Source organism: Mustela nigripes, chromosome 13 (genome assembly GCF_022355385.1).
Source record: "Mustela nigripes isolate SB6536 chromosome 13, MUSNIG.SB6536, whole genome shotgun sequence".
In the NCBI taxonomy this organism is placed as follows: domain Eukaryota; kingdom Metazoa; phylum Chordata; class Mammalia; order Carnivora; family Mustelidae; genus Mustela; species Mustela nigripes.
In genome coordinates, this window is record NC_081569.1 from 27915590 (window position 1) to 27933496 (window position 17907).

A 17907-nucleotide genomic window follows, 5' to 3' on the forward strand; every position below is an offset into this window, starting at 1 on the left:
TTAAAAAAATTTTCACGTAGGTGAGATGTTGTATAATCATGCCGGTCTATGAAGTTAGGTGTCAGGAGGACACCTAATTCAAATTTTGGATGAGAAAACATTCCCCCAGTGTCCCCCAAATAAGCGAAGTCCTGAAATATTTTACACCGGTACAAGATAGTATTCATTTTATGAACAGCAAAGGCAATAGTACAATGCTAAAATCAGCGTGCACCCATGCCTGTATTATTAATATACAGAAATGGTATCGTGTTATAGAATCTCATCTGATTTCCCATTTATTTATCATTCCATTTTAGGATGCATTTATGTTGCTGAGTGTGCCTGCAGCGCATGGCCCACGTTTTACTAATCCACTACCCTGCGGCTGGACTCAACCTGCTCCCTCCTCCAACACGGGCCGTGGAAAGAACTTCTGGGTCATTGGACTGAGATGGAGGCTTTAGCCTGGAAACCTGCCTAGTGCAGCAGATGCCAAAATGCTTTCCCTGTGCCTGGAAGAGATGCTCTGGACTCTGAAGAGCCACACTGCCTTTCCCTAGTGCTAGGCTTTAACGCTCCCAACTATTGATTTGGGGTATGAAAGTCAGAGTCGAGGAACAGCCAGTCTCTGCTCTGAGAAAAGTCATCCTGGGATCCAGTTGAGGGGCCCCACATCTCTGAAGAATTTGCTCGGGTGTTGCTTACAAAGTTCTAAATACTGAACACAGCTCAGAGTAGGGAAAGAGCCATCTCTCACCCAGGACTAAGGAGACTCAGGCATGGCAGGCAGAAGACTTGAGCAGGTATACCTGGGATCTGATGGGATCAGATGGTGCCTTTGCACCTGTCCCTGCACCTGGGGAAGGCCGGTGGGGAGCATCTTCACTAACCGTTGGACTGAAGCCACCTGAGGAAGCTCAGGCTTCTTGCACTAAATACAACTCAGAAATGCCCAGGCTGATTCTGGCATGAGGCTCTTCAAGCCCAAAGGGGGACCTCAGGGTCTCCTCTTGCTGATTTCCACTGTCTCACCCTTCTGGCCTTTAGGGGGTGCTGTTCCTCCACATCTGAGGGTCTGAACCAGAACCAAGCGCAGCTCGGAAGGGAAAGCTTGGTGGGCCTCCTGGGGATGGTAAAGACCACTCAAATAATGGCTTGTGGAGAATGAAGGGAGATTGGCCCAGGCAGAACCCAAACCCGGACCAGTCCTTTGTGGTATAGCTCGGTTCTCTTCCACCTTGCTCCAACAGCACCACCTTTCACCATCGTTCCAGGAGCTCCTCCCATTTATCCAGACCGTTCCAAAAGTGACCGAGACAGGCTGAGCCCTCCTCCCACCACTGGCTAGTGTTGCAGTCCTGCCCCCTCTCCTCCCTAGCAGGACAGCAGTGGCCTTCCCTGCTAGGCCCCCAGGGTGGCTTATCTCAGGAAGACACAAGCCCAACTTCTGTGTATAACAGACACCACCACACAGTAAACAGCGGGGCGGAGGGCGGTGGGCGGTGGGCCCTTGTCTTTGCCCTCTAGACCCTTGTCTTATGGGCATGAGTGCAGGTTAAGGACACCCACGCTGGCGCAAGACCAGTGAGATTGGGGGAAGTCAGAGTGGAGAGGTGAGTAGGAGACATGGGGTGCCAGTGCGCTCTGGGGCGGCCCGGGGTGTGTTGGGTGGCGGACCTTCTAGGTAAGGCTGCTGCCTAGAGAAAGGGCACTCAATGGGAGGGCAGCATTTCTTCCTTGCCTCCACAACCGTTCTGTAAGCCTCTCTTAAGTGTCAGGCACTGTGTTAGTTGCAGGATACAACTGTGAACAAGAGACGGGTCCTTCCTGCTGCCGTGGAGCTGACACTGGAGGGCAGAAGAGACAAGCTGCCAGAAAATACATAGTTACAAAATGGAAGAAGAACAATGAAGGAAACCAGGAGGCTGCTGAGATCGAGAATAATGGAGGAGGCGGGAAGGAGCTACTTCCGATGGGGCAATCAGGAAAGGAGACATCGAGCTTTCCTGTGGCTGAAGCTGTGAACTAAGCGATGTTTCCCCTGCCCAGCACCCCTTTCCTTCCTCTCACGCAGCAGCTTTCTCAGTTCCGTCCGCCACTCTGGATCCACGTGGGCGCCTGGAGTGGACATGTGATGCAGATCTGGCCAATCAGAAAACTCCACCCCATCCTGGCCGCGGTGATTGGTTCAGAGATGGGCACCCGACCCCAAAGCGGCAAAGGAGTTAGGCCAGGGAAACCCTGACTGGAGCCTTGGAGGAGAAGGGTGCCCCTTTTCATCTGAGGATGCTAAATGAGGATGTCAGCCTTGAACAGCCAGGGGCAGCCACGTGGAAAGAGCCTGACGGAGGGTAGAGCCCACCTCAAGGAGAACAGAGCTGAGAAAAGGAGGGGGCGGGGAGAGACCTTTTGATCAAGCTCTAACACCAGGTTTGATTCTGTGAATCTGCAGGAGGGGAAAGGAGGAGATACATCAGCATTCCCCAAAACTCCCTCTGGGCTCATCCTCCTGCACCGCTCTCCCCTCTGTCCCTAACTCTACCTAAAGCTGGAGGCGGATGCCATGCAACAGTGCGGGACCTATCTGGAGCCCCTGTTGGCAGACCCTACCCGCACAGGCAGTCTCCTAATGTCTTCGCTCATCTTCACCTCTCGGTGTCAGCCAAAACACTGAGATGACAGGAAAGACCGATTTAACATCCTGTCCCAGGAGCATCGTTGGTCCTTTTCTACAAATGACACCCAGAGAAGTTAAGCAACTTGTCAAAGACAGGAAGTTAAGCAACTTGCCAAGGACGGGTATCTGGGCAGGGACAGAGCTGAATTCACAGCCAGGTTTATCTGATATCCAGTCACCTTCCCTGTTTCTACTGCCACAGCCTCGGGGTAGTGTGGTCCAGCAGGGAGGGCTGACAATGGCCAGACAGACACACATATGGAGCCAGGAGGCTCCTAGCATCAGGGACACAAGCAGTTTGGCCTGGGGTTCCTGGCCCTAACTCCAGCTCTGTCATCTGGGGCAGGACAGTCCTCCATCCAGAGGAAGTGGCATTTACGGGGTCTGGAAGGTGCAGCTCAGGGTCTAGGGTTAGCCCCAGGGGCTGAGTGCCCACTGTGTGTCAGACACCAAGCCAGGCACCTCACTGTGTTGCTGCATTTCATCCAGATGGAAAACCGACTAGCAGCCAGAGCTGATGAGACCTGCTGCTGGATGGCTTCTTAGTCTTCTTGCTTGGGTCAGGCCTGCTCCTTGGGATGGGATGGAGCTGAGGCTGACCAGCAGGGTGCCCCCGATGTCAGAACAGTATCAGAAGCCAAGCCCATACACTTGTCACCCATGTCCCTCCTTCCCTATCCCTCTGTGCCAGCCTGACCTTGTCACAAGCTCCTCAGGCTTTTCTAGAAACCTCCCCTGCCTCTCTGTCTCTGGCCCTACCCCTCACACCTATCTACCAGAGCTGCCATTGTTTTCCTGATTATTCACTATTTTGCTTTCAAATTCATGGTCTGAGAACATGTATTATAATGGCGACCTTTATCTACAAAGGGTCTCTGAAGCTTCCTGGCCTGGCATTTAAAGGAGTTTAAAAAAAAAAAAAATGTGATCCTACTGAACTTTCAGCTTTATTTCTCCTTCCTTTCAGAGGTGTCTCCTGTCCATGTGTCACACAGCATGTGCTCATTCCTGCCGCCACACCACAGCCTGCCTGTCCATCCTGCTCTCCTCTCTCTATCTGGTTAATATAACAACTCACTCCTTCAGCTTACCTTTCATTTGGCAGATATTACAGGCGTCTCACTGTATAACCACCACTCACCTCACCCCTTGTATCATGATCTCTGCAACTCATCTATTAACCTCCCATGTGAGACCCCACCCTTCCTCCTCTGCTCCGCTCAGCTGCAAACCCTTCTGCAGCAGAAGCTGTGTCTTGCCCATTTCACAGATCTACGGTGTCCTGCCTGTGGCAGGGGTTAACGAACAATAAACGTGTGTCACGTAAATTGGACAAATGCAGGCTCTGATTGGCGAATACTAAACACTTGCTTGAGAGTGTAGAGCTTAGTCCCAGCTCTGCCACTGACTAGCTGTGTGGCCTGTGAAGAGCTAGTGGCTTTCTCTGGGCCTTTAGCTCTCCACCTGCAAAACGGGACTACCCATCCTTGTCCTGGCTACCTTACTGGATTAAGGTGGGTGGGAGATTTGGTGCAGATGTGGGCTGTGATTACAATGGTTTGCCTGCAATGAGGATGTATGGGGACTGGAGGCAGATGACTGTTTCTTGGAGCTCCTTGGCCATAAGACCTGAGCTGAGCAAAGCCAGCAGAAGGCCCCTCCCATGCCCCTCAGAGGCCAGCCCAGGGAGAGTAAAGCAGGGGGAAATGGCCAGCAATGTGCCACTCACGTCTGGATCTGTGGTGTGAGTGAGGTGCTCCTATGCTCCTGGGCTTTCTGCCAGTGTCCAGGAAAGGGCAGGAGCTCTTCCCCAGACCAAGGCTGCTTGCAAGGGGTCAGTGGATATGACCTCACTCCTCACTTGGATGGTTGCCATCCTGTAGTCTCCAAGTCTCCAGGCAGCTCCCAGGGAATATGGGGTGGGGTTGGGGTCGGATCAGAGTATTTTCTCATCATTGGTTATCTGTGATGATGGGGAGGAACAGTTGAACCCTCTGAGTCAGCACCTTACTGTACAGAGTGGAACCTTGCTGTCCAGAGGGGAAGCCAGAGCTCATACAGGAAAAGGGACCAGGCCAAGGTCACCTTTACAGTCCTGGTGTGGGTTTTGCAGATAGAGAAGTTTGAATTTCTGCTCTGTAACTTACTAGCCCAGGTTGCAAGTTGTAACCTGAGTCTTAGTTTCTGTAAATATTAACAGGGGCTTGCAATTCTAATGTTTTAGAGCTGTGAGCACTGGCAGGAATGATTGTATTAAGGTGCCCATTCCTGAGTGGCAGCTTAGGCATCTGGCTCCATTCCCCACCCCTGCCCCAGGGTGATGGGGATACTTCCGCTTCCCCATCCTGGACGGCTCAGGGGAAACACTGTCCCGTTTCTCAGGTTACAAAGCTGCCAAAGACTTTCGGAGAGACTTGGGTTGGCTGTGGGCTCAGAGCAGGAGGTGGCAAATCTAAGATCCTGCCACTCAGAAGACTGATTTCAAAGAGGTGAGTGGCCTGGGAGTGGGGCCAACCCTTCCATCCCCTTCTGTTCCTTCATTTGCTCACTCATTCCACAATGGGGAAGCATCCACTTGGAAACAGATTCTATCTTGGCTGCTGCTCAGTCAGACAGGACTGAGACCCAGGTGCCCGCTGTCTGAGAGGCTCGCGGCCTAGTAGGGAGACAGACAAAGCAGGAGTGTACCCCGCTGTTGGATCGATGTCCCCACCAGGCAGGGGACACCGGAGAACTGGGGTTGCTCAAGACTCGCTCTTCCTTCTTTTTTTGTTGTAGTCGCAGAGTATGTTGTCATGGTTGAGATCAAGCTGTATGCATAAAGCCCATTTTTATTTGGCATTATGTCATAAACACATTCCCCTTTTATTATTAAACTCTCTAAATATTTTCAGTGGCTACAGTGTATTTCCAGTAGAGCAATGCCATAATTTAATTAGGCTTGGACATTTAGGTTGTTTTCAGGGTTTTATTTTCCCCCTATCATAAAGAATGCTGTTACGAACATCTTTGTATATAAATTGTTTCCTTGGTTTCTTATTATTTCCTCAGAGTAGATTTCTTGTCACGGAATTCCCGATAGTATGTCAACATGTTAAAAACCCCTCCGCAGTCCCTTGATATTTACTGCCAAAGGACTTTCTGAAATGGTTTTCCTAGTGCGCCCTATGCTAGTTGTGCACTGTCAGTGTTTAGGTCTGTCTAGAGGTACATGGTTATAGTAGAAAGACAGGGTTGGGGTGGGTGTTGAATCAAACAGACCTGGGGGTCTCATGGCTTTGGCCACATTCATTCTCCCTCCTGAGGGGAGTAAGACAGAGTGATAATCCTTGAGCAGCTTTGTGAGGCGTAGACCTGGTGAATATAAAGCATTTAACTCCATGCCAGGCACACACTAATTGTTTACTGCCCCAGTGTGACACTTCGTGATGGGGACTGGTGTGAATTCATGCCCTTCTGTAAGCTGGTGCTGCCGGGTGACACCTTAGCTCTAAAGTGTCTCCACTACCCCGGCATGCATGTCATTACACTGACCAAGCAAGGGCTCCCCAGAGCCCTGCAGACAGCAGGGCGGAAGGCGGAGACCAGGGCCAGGGAAAGTGAACAAAGTGTTCTGAGGGCAGAACTGAGGGAAGAAGTGATCTCCTGGCTGACTCAGAAGGGGATCTGGGAAGGAGAAGGGAGAGGGCTGGAGGGGCCCACAGGAAAATAAAGACCAGGGGGCTGAGATCCAAAGGGAAGGGTTTTTTGTTTTTTTTAATTTTTAAAGATTTTATTCATTTATTTGACTGAGAGAGACAGCCAGAGAGGGAACACAAGCAGGGGGAGTGGGAGAGGGAAAAGTAGGCTCCCCACTGAGCAGGGAGCCTGGCTCAATCCCAGGATCCTGGGATCATAAGCTGAGCTGAAGCTAGAGACTTAATGACTGAGTCACCCAGGTGCCCCAGGAAGGGCTGGTTTAATACCAGGACCTAAAGTGAATCCAGGTACCAGGTGATCAGAAATGGGCAGGAATGGGCACCAAGGGGCTCTGACAGGCTGCCCAGCACCCCTCTGACTAGCTCGCTATGGGATCTGACACAAGAATTCGCCCTTACCAGGTGCTGGTTCACTCTGCGGCCAAGACAGGCTCGGAGGGAACTGACACCGGAGACTGCTGATTCCTCTCCCCACAGCTGGGCAGCAGTTCCTTCCATGAAGGGGGATCTGGGTAGGGCACCTTCACGTTTGTCCCACCTTGGGCAATGAACAACCTGCTGAACTATACAAGGCAGTCTCATGAAAGAGAAATTTTTGAGGACACAAACCTGTGCCTTGTCCAGATGCTTAAAAAAAAATGTGAATAAGGAGAAGAAAATCAAATAAGAAAATCAAAATCAAATAAGAAATCATTGCATTTCTACCAAGGGAGTCCCCGTTAGGAGAGTCAGATCCTCTGAGCACACGGATTTCTGATTTTCCGTCCTGGCAGTTTTGAAAAGTCCGGCTTGTTACATCTTGCCACTTCCCTCCCCACTCCCTGTGCTAGTTCCTGGGGCTGGGAATAAACTTTCTGCTGGGAGAGGGCAATCAGATTATTCTTTAGTTAAACATTATCTCTCTCCTTTTCCCATTTCTGTGTGATCTGCCCTGAGTCCTCAATGTTAGGGAGAGAGGCATCCTAGAGGAGGCATGACCTGAGCCTTGAATCTTCAAGAGAAGGGAAATGGGACCTGCCACCATCAAGGCCTTCAAGAACCGTTTAGTGTCCTTAGCGCAAAGTCCCAACTCTTAGCCTGGCATGTAATAGCTTTATGATCTGGTCCTGGCTTTTCCCAGGCTGGCACAGAGTGGGGACTCAGTGAGCGTCACTGAATGGATGGAAGTGTTTATTTTTATTAATAGCAATAATAATAATAAAAGAACTCGTGCTTTTCTAGGCTCCATCAAAGAATAGGCACTCTTACAGGTTCAGTGTAAGCAATGACCTAAAACCTCTTGGCTTACCTGCTCATACAAACCCTGGACCCTCTCCTCAAAGTCTACTCCATCCATTTCTGGGAGACAAGAGAAAAAGAGCAACTCGTTAAGAGCAAAAGCTTTGGGCTTACCATTGAAAGGAACCAAAGATCCTTGGAGAAAGGTTGATTGCAGAGCTGGGGGAGGTAACCTACAAGATAAGCCTTTGCATCTTATGCAAGAAATTGAGGAAGTGCTCAAAAAGCAGTAGGGCTGTATCAGAAGGAAACAGAAAACACCAGGGAAGGGCTCGTGCTCACCAAATCTGGGACAGTTTGAGCATCAAAATAAATAATAGTAACAGATTACAACCCTGAGTCCACATTAATATGAGCAAATAGATAAACACACACACAAATGAGGGAAAGGGGACTCTTTCCTTTTCAGTAGGATGCCAACTACAAACACATCTGGCACGATGGAGTTAGAAAATTATCAATGGAGGCCAAAACTAGTGGGTGAAGTTGCAATGAGGAACAGGATACAGATATTTACATAGTCTCAAAAAGTTTTCCTATGAGATACTTATGAATCACAAAGGGGAAAACAGTAACTTTGTGGTGAAGAAAACTGGTGGACGCCATCTCAGTCAAGCGGCCAAAGTCAACACCCCCACCATGGGACCAGCTTACATCACGTGCCTCCCAATACGATGCACTCAGAGGGACACAGAACCACTTCTGGGGTCTGTGCATGATCAGAATCTCATCATGAGGAAAGGATTAGACCCAAACCTGAATAGAGAGACATTCTACAAAGTGACTGGCCTACAGTTTTCTAAAGCATCAATGTCATGAAAGTCAAAGCAAGACAGAAGAACCATCACAGACTGAAGGAGAGCAGGAGAGAAGAAAATAGACTGAAGGTACATTACGATTGCTGGAATCTGATTTGAATGAGGAGTGCAGCCTTGACAATAGCGTTGTATCAGTGTAAATCTTCATTGTAAAAATTGTACTGTGGCTATGTAAGAGAATGTTTTTATTTTTAGGAAACATACATTTAAGAGATTAGGGGTAAAGGGATACCATGTCCATAATATAAAAAATTAATATGCATGTATAAAAATAGAGAAACAATAATAAAGCACTTGGGGTAAAAGTTAAACAATCTGGTAAATCTGGGTAAAGGAGACAAGAGTTCTTGGTACACTTTTCTCTAAATTTAAAATCATATCCAAATAAAAATGTATATTTTTTTAAAAAATGAAAGAAAACATGGGGGCACCTGGGTGGCTCAGTTGTTTAAGCAACTGCCTTCGGCTCAGGTCATGATCCTGGAGTCCTGGGATCGAGTCCCACATCTGTCTGCTTCTCCTGCTGACCTCTCGACTCTCATGCTCTCTCTCTCTCTCTCAAATAAGTAAATAATATCTTTTTAAAAAATGAGAAAATGTGCTTTTTTTCCAATACTATTTTTAAATTTAAATTCAATTAATTAACATATAATGTATTATTTTTTTAAGGAGTACAGGTCTATGATTCATCGGTCTTATATAAATACCAGGTGCTCATCACAATACACACCCTCCTGAATGTCCATCACCCAGTGGCCCCAACCCTCCAACTCCCTTTCCCCAAGCAACCCTTAGTTTGTGTCCTAAGATTAAGAGTTGGTTATGGTTTGTCTCCCTCTCTAATTTCTTCTTTTTTCATTTTTTCCTCTCTTCCCCTGTGATCCTCTGCCTTGTTTCTTAAATTCAACATATTAGTGAGATCATACGATGATTGTCTTTCTCTGATTGACTTATTTTGCTCATCATAATACCCTGTAGTTCCATCCACATAGCAGCAAATGGTATGATTTCATTTTTTGATGGCCATGCAATAGTCCATCGTGTATATATTCCATCTTAATCCATTCATCTGTCGATGGACCTCTGGGCTCTTTGCCCAGTTTGGCTGGCCCTAGTTTGGCTGTTGTGAACATTGTTGCTATAAACATTGGGCTGCAGGTGCCCCTTGGATCAGTACATTTGTATCTTTGGGGTAAATACCCAGTAGCGCAGTTGCTCAGTCATAAGGTAGCTCTGTTTTCAACTTTTTGAGGAACCTTCATATTGGAAAACATGCTTCTTACAGATAACCGCGAGGAGGGTGCTCTGAGGGCCAGGCATGGAAGGGAACTGGGGAGCTGGACAACAGCATCCCGAGAACAAGAGGTCTCAGGGTCTAAGGGGAGTCGCCGTCAAGCTCTCCACGCTGCCCAGGCCACTCGTCCCTCCTCAGCCTGGCTCTGCTATGAGAAGCCCTGCTGCTGCGAGCCTGAGAGAAGACAGCTTGGGCAGCAGCAGTGCCGGCTCTCAGGACGCATCACCACCGTGGGGTGGAAGCCTGCTGTGTGTGCTGGCAGGGCGCCTTTTCACGTTCTCAACCTCTGGGCTAGGCACATTCGAAGCCCCTTATTTAAGCTCTAATTTAGAGCAACGCTTTAAATACACAGGCTCATTATCCCCGTTTTTTCAGTTAAGGAAACCGAGTCTCGGCGAGATGAGGCTGGGACAGGTTTCAAAGTCCGCTGTCCCTACTCCAAGTCTAGGGCTGGAGCCGCCTCTCTGGACCGGGGCCGCAACTTTCCTACCCCCAGGGATTGCCGCGCGCCCTTCTCTTTGCCTACATCCAGGGTCCCCTCCTCCTATCTCAACGTCCTGAATTTCCCGCCCTCCGCCAAGTGAAGTCAAGGGTCTCCTACCCCTGAATCCCCCAAGTTCTCAGTGAAAAGTAAACATCGATTAGGCCATAATCAAGCGTGGCCTTACAGTGAACAAGTAATTTCCTGACGAAATTAAAACCAACCCAACTGGGGAGAGGACGCGGAGAAACTCCTGAAGCTCTCAGGCGAGACAGCTGCGCAAAAGGAAACGCAAACCAGCTGGACGGGGTGGGGGGGGGGGCGGGGCCGGGGCTGTGGAGGGCGGGGCCACGGTCTGGGTGGGCGGGACGTGGTTACATCCGGCCTTTCCCGCTAGAGTCAGGTGAGTTCTCTCCAGCTGGACCTCAGTTTCTCCGTCCCCAAATGAAGCAGTAGGATGATAGCAGGAGTTCTGACCCAAGGGTGTATGTCTGCCTCACTTGTGAAACCTACACACTGTGCAGATTCCCTGGCCCCCTCCCAGTCAGGAGGTCTAAGTTGGAAGCTCACCATACACTTTTTTACAAAATATCTCAGGGCTTCTGGGAGGCTTCTCTCCTGACGTTTGAGAACCTCCAGATGGCCTTTATGGGCCCTTCCACCATGGCAGGCCTCTGTCCTCTGATCAATGAGCTGTTGGTAGTGATTTTTGGCCCTCACTGAAGGAGCCCCTGCCCCATAGCTGCTGGTTCTCTGTTTGGTTACTCTGCCAGCTGCCCACTGGCCACTTTGCACCTCTTTGACGTCTCTCAATGATCCTGAGCAGCACCCCATCTTCTGAAGACTCACAGTACTTGGAAACTCAGAGTCACACTCTTGTGGCCGCAAATTAGTAAATCTGAAAGCTTGTTGTCAACTCGGAAGGGCTGTCTGAGTGGAAAGAAGCCTTACTGGTTGCAACTGCTTTCTCCGTGCAAATTGAAAAACAAGCTCTATTGGGGCTGAGACTCACACCCTCAGGAAGCATCAGGGGTCTGTGAGAAGAAGGCTATCTCCTAGTGTCAGACAAATGATCTGGGAGCCCCAACCCCTGCCATCTGGGCCCCTGGTATCCGCACTTCCTCCTCAGCTGGGGACTTCCCTTCTTTCCCCTCCCATCATTCTTTTGCCCGAGACCCTGGCCCAGCCTCTCACCTCCAGCCCCACACTCTAGGAAGGTAACATTCCACTTAGGATGGGACTCTGACAATTACATGAATTCTCTGAGCCTCAGTTTGTTTATCTGCTGGATTAAGTGAGACACATGGTACATGAAGAGCTTAGCACAGGGCCGGGTACAGTGAGACCCCAATAGGCTATGGCAGTCTTTTTGGAATTCCCTTCCTGCCTGGTCTCACTAGTGAGTTCCTTCTCATTTACCAGGCCCTAGATCCCCTCCTGTGGGAGGGCTTCCCAGCAGACCCTGTCTCTTTCTGCATATACTGCTGTCCTGCCACTCAGCACATCTGCCCACCTGGGCTGCCTCTCCTACCAGACTAGCAGGAGCCATGCCTTGTTTCATGTCTCCAGAAGGAAGGCTTAGCAGAAGCTCATGGTGCACTATAATGGGATTTTTCCCATTCCAAGGCAAAGTAGGTGGGGTTGAGAGAGTGAGCCCCAATCCAGGGGACATGTGCCTCTGGAAGGACCCTGCAGGCATCCCCCAGGATCAACAGACCACAATGGTCAGGTAAAGGAACATTCCAGTTCAGCCACTGGGCACCTGACAGTCACAGCCAATGTCATGGGAGTGCACTCTGCTCCTGCAGGAGGGAAGGAGATGCATGCGTTGCCTGGCCTGCCTGGATAATGACGGATGGTATTATGACAGCATGTTAACAATGAAAGGAACAAAACAAATACCCCTTGCAGCACAGGCAATGCCATTTCCAAGTGAAATTTATGGTAAAGGCCTTCTGGCTTCCTGATGTTACCAAGCAGCTTTGAGAGACTCCTTCTTTAGAGCCTGTTCCCCTTTCCAGGATGCTCCAAGGTCTTGCTTCAGATTCTTCCTGTATAAGAAGAGGTTGAAAGGTAGGCTGGGGCCAGATCACACAGGGTCTTTAATCTGTGTAAGAACAACAACCATCAGGGGCACCTGCGTGGGTCCATCCGTCGAGTGGCCAACTCTTTATTTCAGCTCCGGTCATGATCTCAGTGTCCTGGGATCAAGCCCTGCATGGAGCTCTGTGCTCAGCAGGGCGTCTGCTTGAGACTTCTCTCTCTCCCCCCTCTACTCAGGTCCCCCCACCAAAATAAATAAATTAATCTTTAAAAAAAGAACAATGACCATTGTCCTAAGAATGATGGGAAGTCATAGCAAGATGACAATGGGAAGGCACAAGATCAAATTTGGGTCTGAAAATGTGACACTGTTGTGTGGGGAACAGACAGTAGTGAAGAGATCAGGCTTCAAGGATGAGCAGCTCCGCACAGGGTCCTGTTGCTCAGAAGAACCCTGCACTTGGGTCTTAATGCTCTCCAGTCACTGTCTTGAAAGTCTTCCTTTTTAAAAAAGGTTTATTTATTTGAGAGAGATAGAGAGCGAACGTGAGTGGGTGGGGAAGGGCAAAGGGAGAGAGAGAGACAGAGTCTCAGGCAGACTTGGCATTGAGTGTGGAGCCTGATGTGGGGCTCAATCTCAGGACCCTTGAGATCATGACCTGAGCGGACACCAAGAGTCGGACGCTCAACTGACTGCACCACCGGGGAGCCCCTTGAAATTCTTAATAATATAATCTTCGAATTTGTGTTTTGTAAGTGCAGTGTCACAAGACAGTGAAGGGCTTGGAGCCTGGGCTCCTATGTGGTCCTGGCTCCTACTACCTGCCCTGCATTGGTTCTCAGCTTCCTTGCTTGCCTAGCAACCACGGCCACTCTCTGCCCCCTGCAGGGACCTGGGCTCAGGTATGGGGAGGCTCAGGGTTGCCTGGTAGCACCTCAGGATGGGGCACGTCAGTGGCTTTCACTGCCCTTGGCTGACAGCACCATGGTACATTCAACAGGTGACTTGGTGGGGGTAGGAGGTTGGGTGAGTCTTTCTCCCATTCCTGATACAGGTGAAAAGTGCATCTTTGGGGCACCTGGGTGGTTCTGTCTATTAAGCATTTTGGCTCAGGCCATGATCTCAGAGTCCTGGGGTTGAGCCCCACATCGGGCTCTCTGCTCAGTGGGGAGCCTGCTTCTCAGTCTCCCTCTGCCTGCTGCTCCACTTGCTTGTTCTCTCTCTCTGCCAAGTAAATAAATAAAATCAGAAAGAAAAAAAGAAAGAAAGAAAGAGAAGAAAGAGCAAGCAAGCACATCTTGGCTTGAGTGTGCAAAACCCAGGGGTTTCCTATTCACTGGGGAAGGGGAGAGGACTGGCTGGCTAACCTCCCTGTCCCTAGCCAGGGAACTCAGTCCAGCAGTGAGGAAACCCAGCAGCTGATGGGGTTTGGGCAGAAGCACATTCAATAGGAAGTAAAGCACCATGACAGAGTGAGAGAACATGGCAAAGAGGATAACTTTACATTTTAGTGCCTTTAACGGCAATTTTTGTCCTTTCTGTTTTCTTCATTTTCTGTTTGCCTTAACCCCACAAATGAAATAGCTTGCCCTGGTAGAAAGCAGTCAGTGAGCTAAAGCACGCAAACTGTATGCAGGTCCCGCAGATACTGAGATGCCCTCGATGGTGGCTAGTAGTATTGATTTTGTTGTTTATTTGGCTCAGAAGGTTAAATGAAGTGGCTTTTGGAGCGGAGCCCTGCCCAGGGTCTGGAGGCGTTGATCGATGTGACAACTGATTTTGCATTGTATTCTCAATCCTTGGACCTACTACATCTTGAATCCTTCAGATAGATGTGTTCAAATACCAGGCAAAACAGGTTAGGGGCTCTGCCTGTATGGGGGGGACTCTCCCTTAAAAGAGGGGCCAGAGCCTGACCTGAGGCCTAGCCACCCACACCTCAAGGCAAACTGTGTTTTGAAGCAACTGGAACAGTCATTTAAAAGCTGTGATTTTCTGGACTGGATTCACCTCCTTGGGGGGCTGGTGACTAAAGGAGGCCTGAAAAGAGTTCCGTTTTCTGAGGGGCACTCAGATGTCTGTCCTACTTCTCTACCTCCTCCATGACTCACATCCATCTCCCCATCCTGGGTGCCCCACCTACACCTCATCTCACTTACTCTTTCTGTCTCAGGAATATAACAACACCCTCTTCTGACTTCACCCCTTAACTTCTACCCTAAGGTACTTCTCATTGGGAGTAATCTTTCTGGAACCTGTCCGTGGGTCCCTCCAGACAGAGACCAGGGCTACCTACACTCTGGGCCACAATTCTAGCAAGATCTGGCAGGAGTCAGTTCCCAGCCGTGTTTGTGGACTTGGCTGAGACACAGCCGTGGTAGTCATGGTGGTTGGCCCCCAACATCCATGACACCCCAAGGGATCTCCTTCCCAGTGGTGAGGTATGAACATGTGGCTCTGGGGGAGGTCTCCTGGGAGGATGAGTGGGGAGGACTTCAAAGAAAATTAGATGTGAGGAGAGGTGGCCTTTTTCTTCTTGTATTTGTGGCTTTGTCTGGAGTCAGAGAGCAGAGCTGCTGCTGTCCGAGGGGGAGATAGAAATAGAGGAGAACCACAGAGACGCTGCACTGAAGCCCTAAGGTACCCCATCTGGGGACCACGCTGCCTCCGGCCCCGTATGTAGAGACAACACACTTCCTCCACACCAGACACTTTGGTTTTGTTTCTTGTAGCGAAGGCATCAAGTGATGCAAGTAACACAGTGAACATGGACGACTGTGTGCCAGCGCTGGACTGTCCCCCAGAAGTACCACCAGCCCCAACAACCTCCCGAGACTCAGTTTCTCCAGCTCTGGATTGGGGTGAAATGTTCAGGAGGCAGAAGTGGAGAAAGGGAGGCTGAAACCCATTATTAAGAGAGGGCTGTTGGTAAAAGACACCCATGGAGGTCAAGAGCATGGGCTTTGGCATCAGACAGACCAGGGTCTGAAGCCCAGCACTCTGTTCATGGGCTGTGAGGCCTTGGGTGAGTTATATAACTCTTATCCCTAGAATGCTCTCCTGGGAAGCGGAGGCAATGGTAGGGTGCCCCCCACAGGCTGGGGTGAGGGCTAAGAGGGGTAGGCCATGTGAAAAGCTTCCTGGTCCCCTTGCCCTCTGCAAGGGCTCTAAAGCCAAGCTGGCTATTCTGGCCACCCAGCCTTGGGAGCTGCAGAAGGTAGGGTGGTGTGAGGGGAGGAGGAAGACCTCTGCACCCGAGAACTCGGGAGCCTCTTTAGATGCCTGCCAGTACTTCCTTCTGCAATTGCTCTGACCTGCGACCTGCACGGTAATCTTTCTGGGGTGTCCTGCCTAGACCAGGGCAGTTGGGAAAGGAAGGCCTTCTGTGTGGGATCCTTGAGGTAGGCCCTGGGGGGACTTGGCCAGGTAAGGAAGGTCAAGGAATGCATGCCAGGAGGGAGGCTGCAGAGCAGATGGGGAAAGTGTGGCAGCTGAGAAAGGGACCTTTGGGGAAAGGGAAAAGGTCTGTTTGGAGCAGAAATTTGTTGGGGGTGATGGGAGGAACCCCTGGAGGGGCAGGGGATGGAAACTGGCTGTGAAGTTGTCTGCCTATGAGAGGGTAGAAGCCTTCTATAACCAGAGGGTTTCCAGTCTGCCCCCAGCACTAGAGGCATCACCTCATTTGATAGATGAAAAAACTGAGGCCCGGGAGGCTGAGTCAGTGCTGTTGGAGGTGGTGCTATCAGAGGCCGGTAGGATAAGGTGCAGCCTCGGCATTTGGCCTTCAGAGTTCAAGGTGATGTGTACACCATCAACTACAAAATCAGCTGCAAGCAATAGAATGCTTGGGTGCCTTCAGTGCTGAAGACGTTTATTGGCTCAAACCTAAGGGCTCTGGAGGTCGGGGTCTAGCAGGGGCAATCCCGCTGCTCTGCAGTTCTCCCTAAAGTATTCTGTCTTGGGCGGCTATTTCAGAAGGATGGGTGTGCCTCATCTCTAACCCGGGGCACACATAACTGGCACCTGGGGGCCTAGCTCTCTTCTGCACCAGCTTTCATCTCTCTTACCATCCCTAGTCTGCTAAAGCAGGCATTGGTAAGGGTGGTGATTTGTGGACAAGGCTGACTCATCCCTTCTTCCCTACCTAGCCTGGGCACAGGCCCCCCTGAAGGCATATTCTGCTGAGTAGTCAGGCCCTGGCTCCTTGGGGCTGTTTGGGTCAGCAGCCCAAGGCTCTTTCTAAGGTGGTACCAGACCTGTACCCTGTGCCTGCAACCAAACCGGAAATCCCGGTAACATTCTCAGCATCATCTCCTTTATAAAGATGGGGGGTGGGGGTGGCCAATAGGGAAACTAAAACTAAGAGACTTGGAGGCTACATTAAGGTCCCTCAACCCCTCAAGGGCAGGACCAGACAAAACAGAAACAGAGACCTCAACCTGGGTTTTCAGGCTCACTCCCACATTGCCTTTACAATCCTGTCTCTCAGTTCAACCACAGTCTTTCAGCCTGAAGACTCTGGGGGAGGGGCAGGGGTCTTCCTGCCCCAGAGAGTGTGTGACCCGGGGACTTAAGGTGCACTGCCTTTGAGAGACCCCAGCTCTTCTCCCTTGTCTAGGCTTCAGGCTCCCAAAGCTTCTGGCCTCTGAGCATGGCCCTGCTGGGGCTCTGGAAGGGGGCAAGAGGGGGCGGGCACAGGGTGGCAGGTGACAGGCGGGGCTGCACCAGGGAGCCCTGTGGCTCCACTTCCTGTGGGCGAGGGCCCCCGTGCTTGCCCCGGAGGGAGCTTGCACAAACCTTCCTGCGCAGGCCCCAGGCTGCCTTCCCGCCTGGCTAGTGCACCAGCCTGCCTCCCCACTGGCTACTGCCTCCCACCCGGGGCTGGCATCCGTGCTCTCAGTCCTGCAGCCTGGACTGTGCCTCCATCACCAAAGGGCTGGCGGGGGGGCCGGCCGGACACCAGGACCCGCCCTCCCATCGCTGGACGGCCACTGCTCCTTCCTCATTTTGCTGCCGATTCTAGCCCCAAACAAAACAGGTTGAGCCCTTTTCCTCCCTCCGGCAGCTCCTCTCTGGCTTGCGGCTGCCTTCTGAGGCGCTGCAGACGGCGCCGGCCAGGGAGGGGGGGCCTGGGCCAGCCCTGTCGGGACTGGGACGGTGCGCCTGGCTCCTGGCCCTCCTTCAGCCCTGTCTGTGGCAGGAGAGTGAGCTTAGCCGCGGCAGTCCCTGACGATGATGCCCCAGCTCCAGTTCAGAGATGCCTTTTGGGTGAGTGAAGACTGGCTGGGACACTGAGCAAGTGGAATGGGCCCCCGGGAGGCCAGCTGGGCTGGGATTGCCCCGTGGCTGTTAACGGGGATGCGGCTGCAGGGGGGAGGTTTTCTCATGAAAATAGCAGTTGATTTGGGGTCTTAATTATGATGGGGCATAACCTGGGCTTCTGTCCCTTCTGAGTTGGAAGGGGAAGAGGGGTCCTTGGTCTGGGGTACTGATTGCTCTGGGAACCTCACCACAGTGGGCGAGGGATGTCATCTGTCCTCCCAGGCCTGAACTTCTCGGACAGACCCTGCCCCCAACGGCAGGATCTTAGTAAGAAACTGTACTATATGGGTGGGAACTTGAGAAGGCCATGTGA

General features: G+C 51.0%; 1 protein-coding gene across 1 annotated transcript in view; it reads left to right on the plus strand.

Moving 5' to 3' along the window:
* Positions 1 to 17394: 17394 nt before the first annotated feature.
* The window catches only part of PSTPIP1 (proline-serine-threonine phosphatase interacting protein 1), a 47853-nt gene continuing 47340 nt past the window's right edge, over positions 17395 to 17907 (plus strand). Inside the window, exon 1 of the mRNA XM_059371766.1 lies at positions 17395 to 17540. Within this exon, the coding sequence (XP_059227749.1) occupies positions 17505 to 17540 (36 nt within the window). The 5' untranslated portion in view covers positions 17395 to 17504. The remainder of the gene's footprint in view (positions 17541 to 17907) is intronic.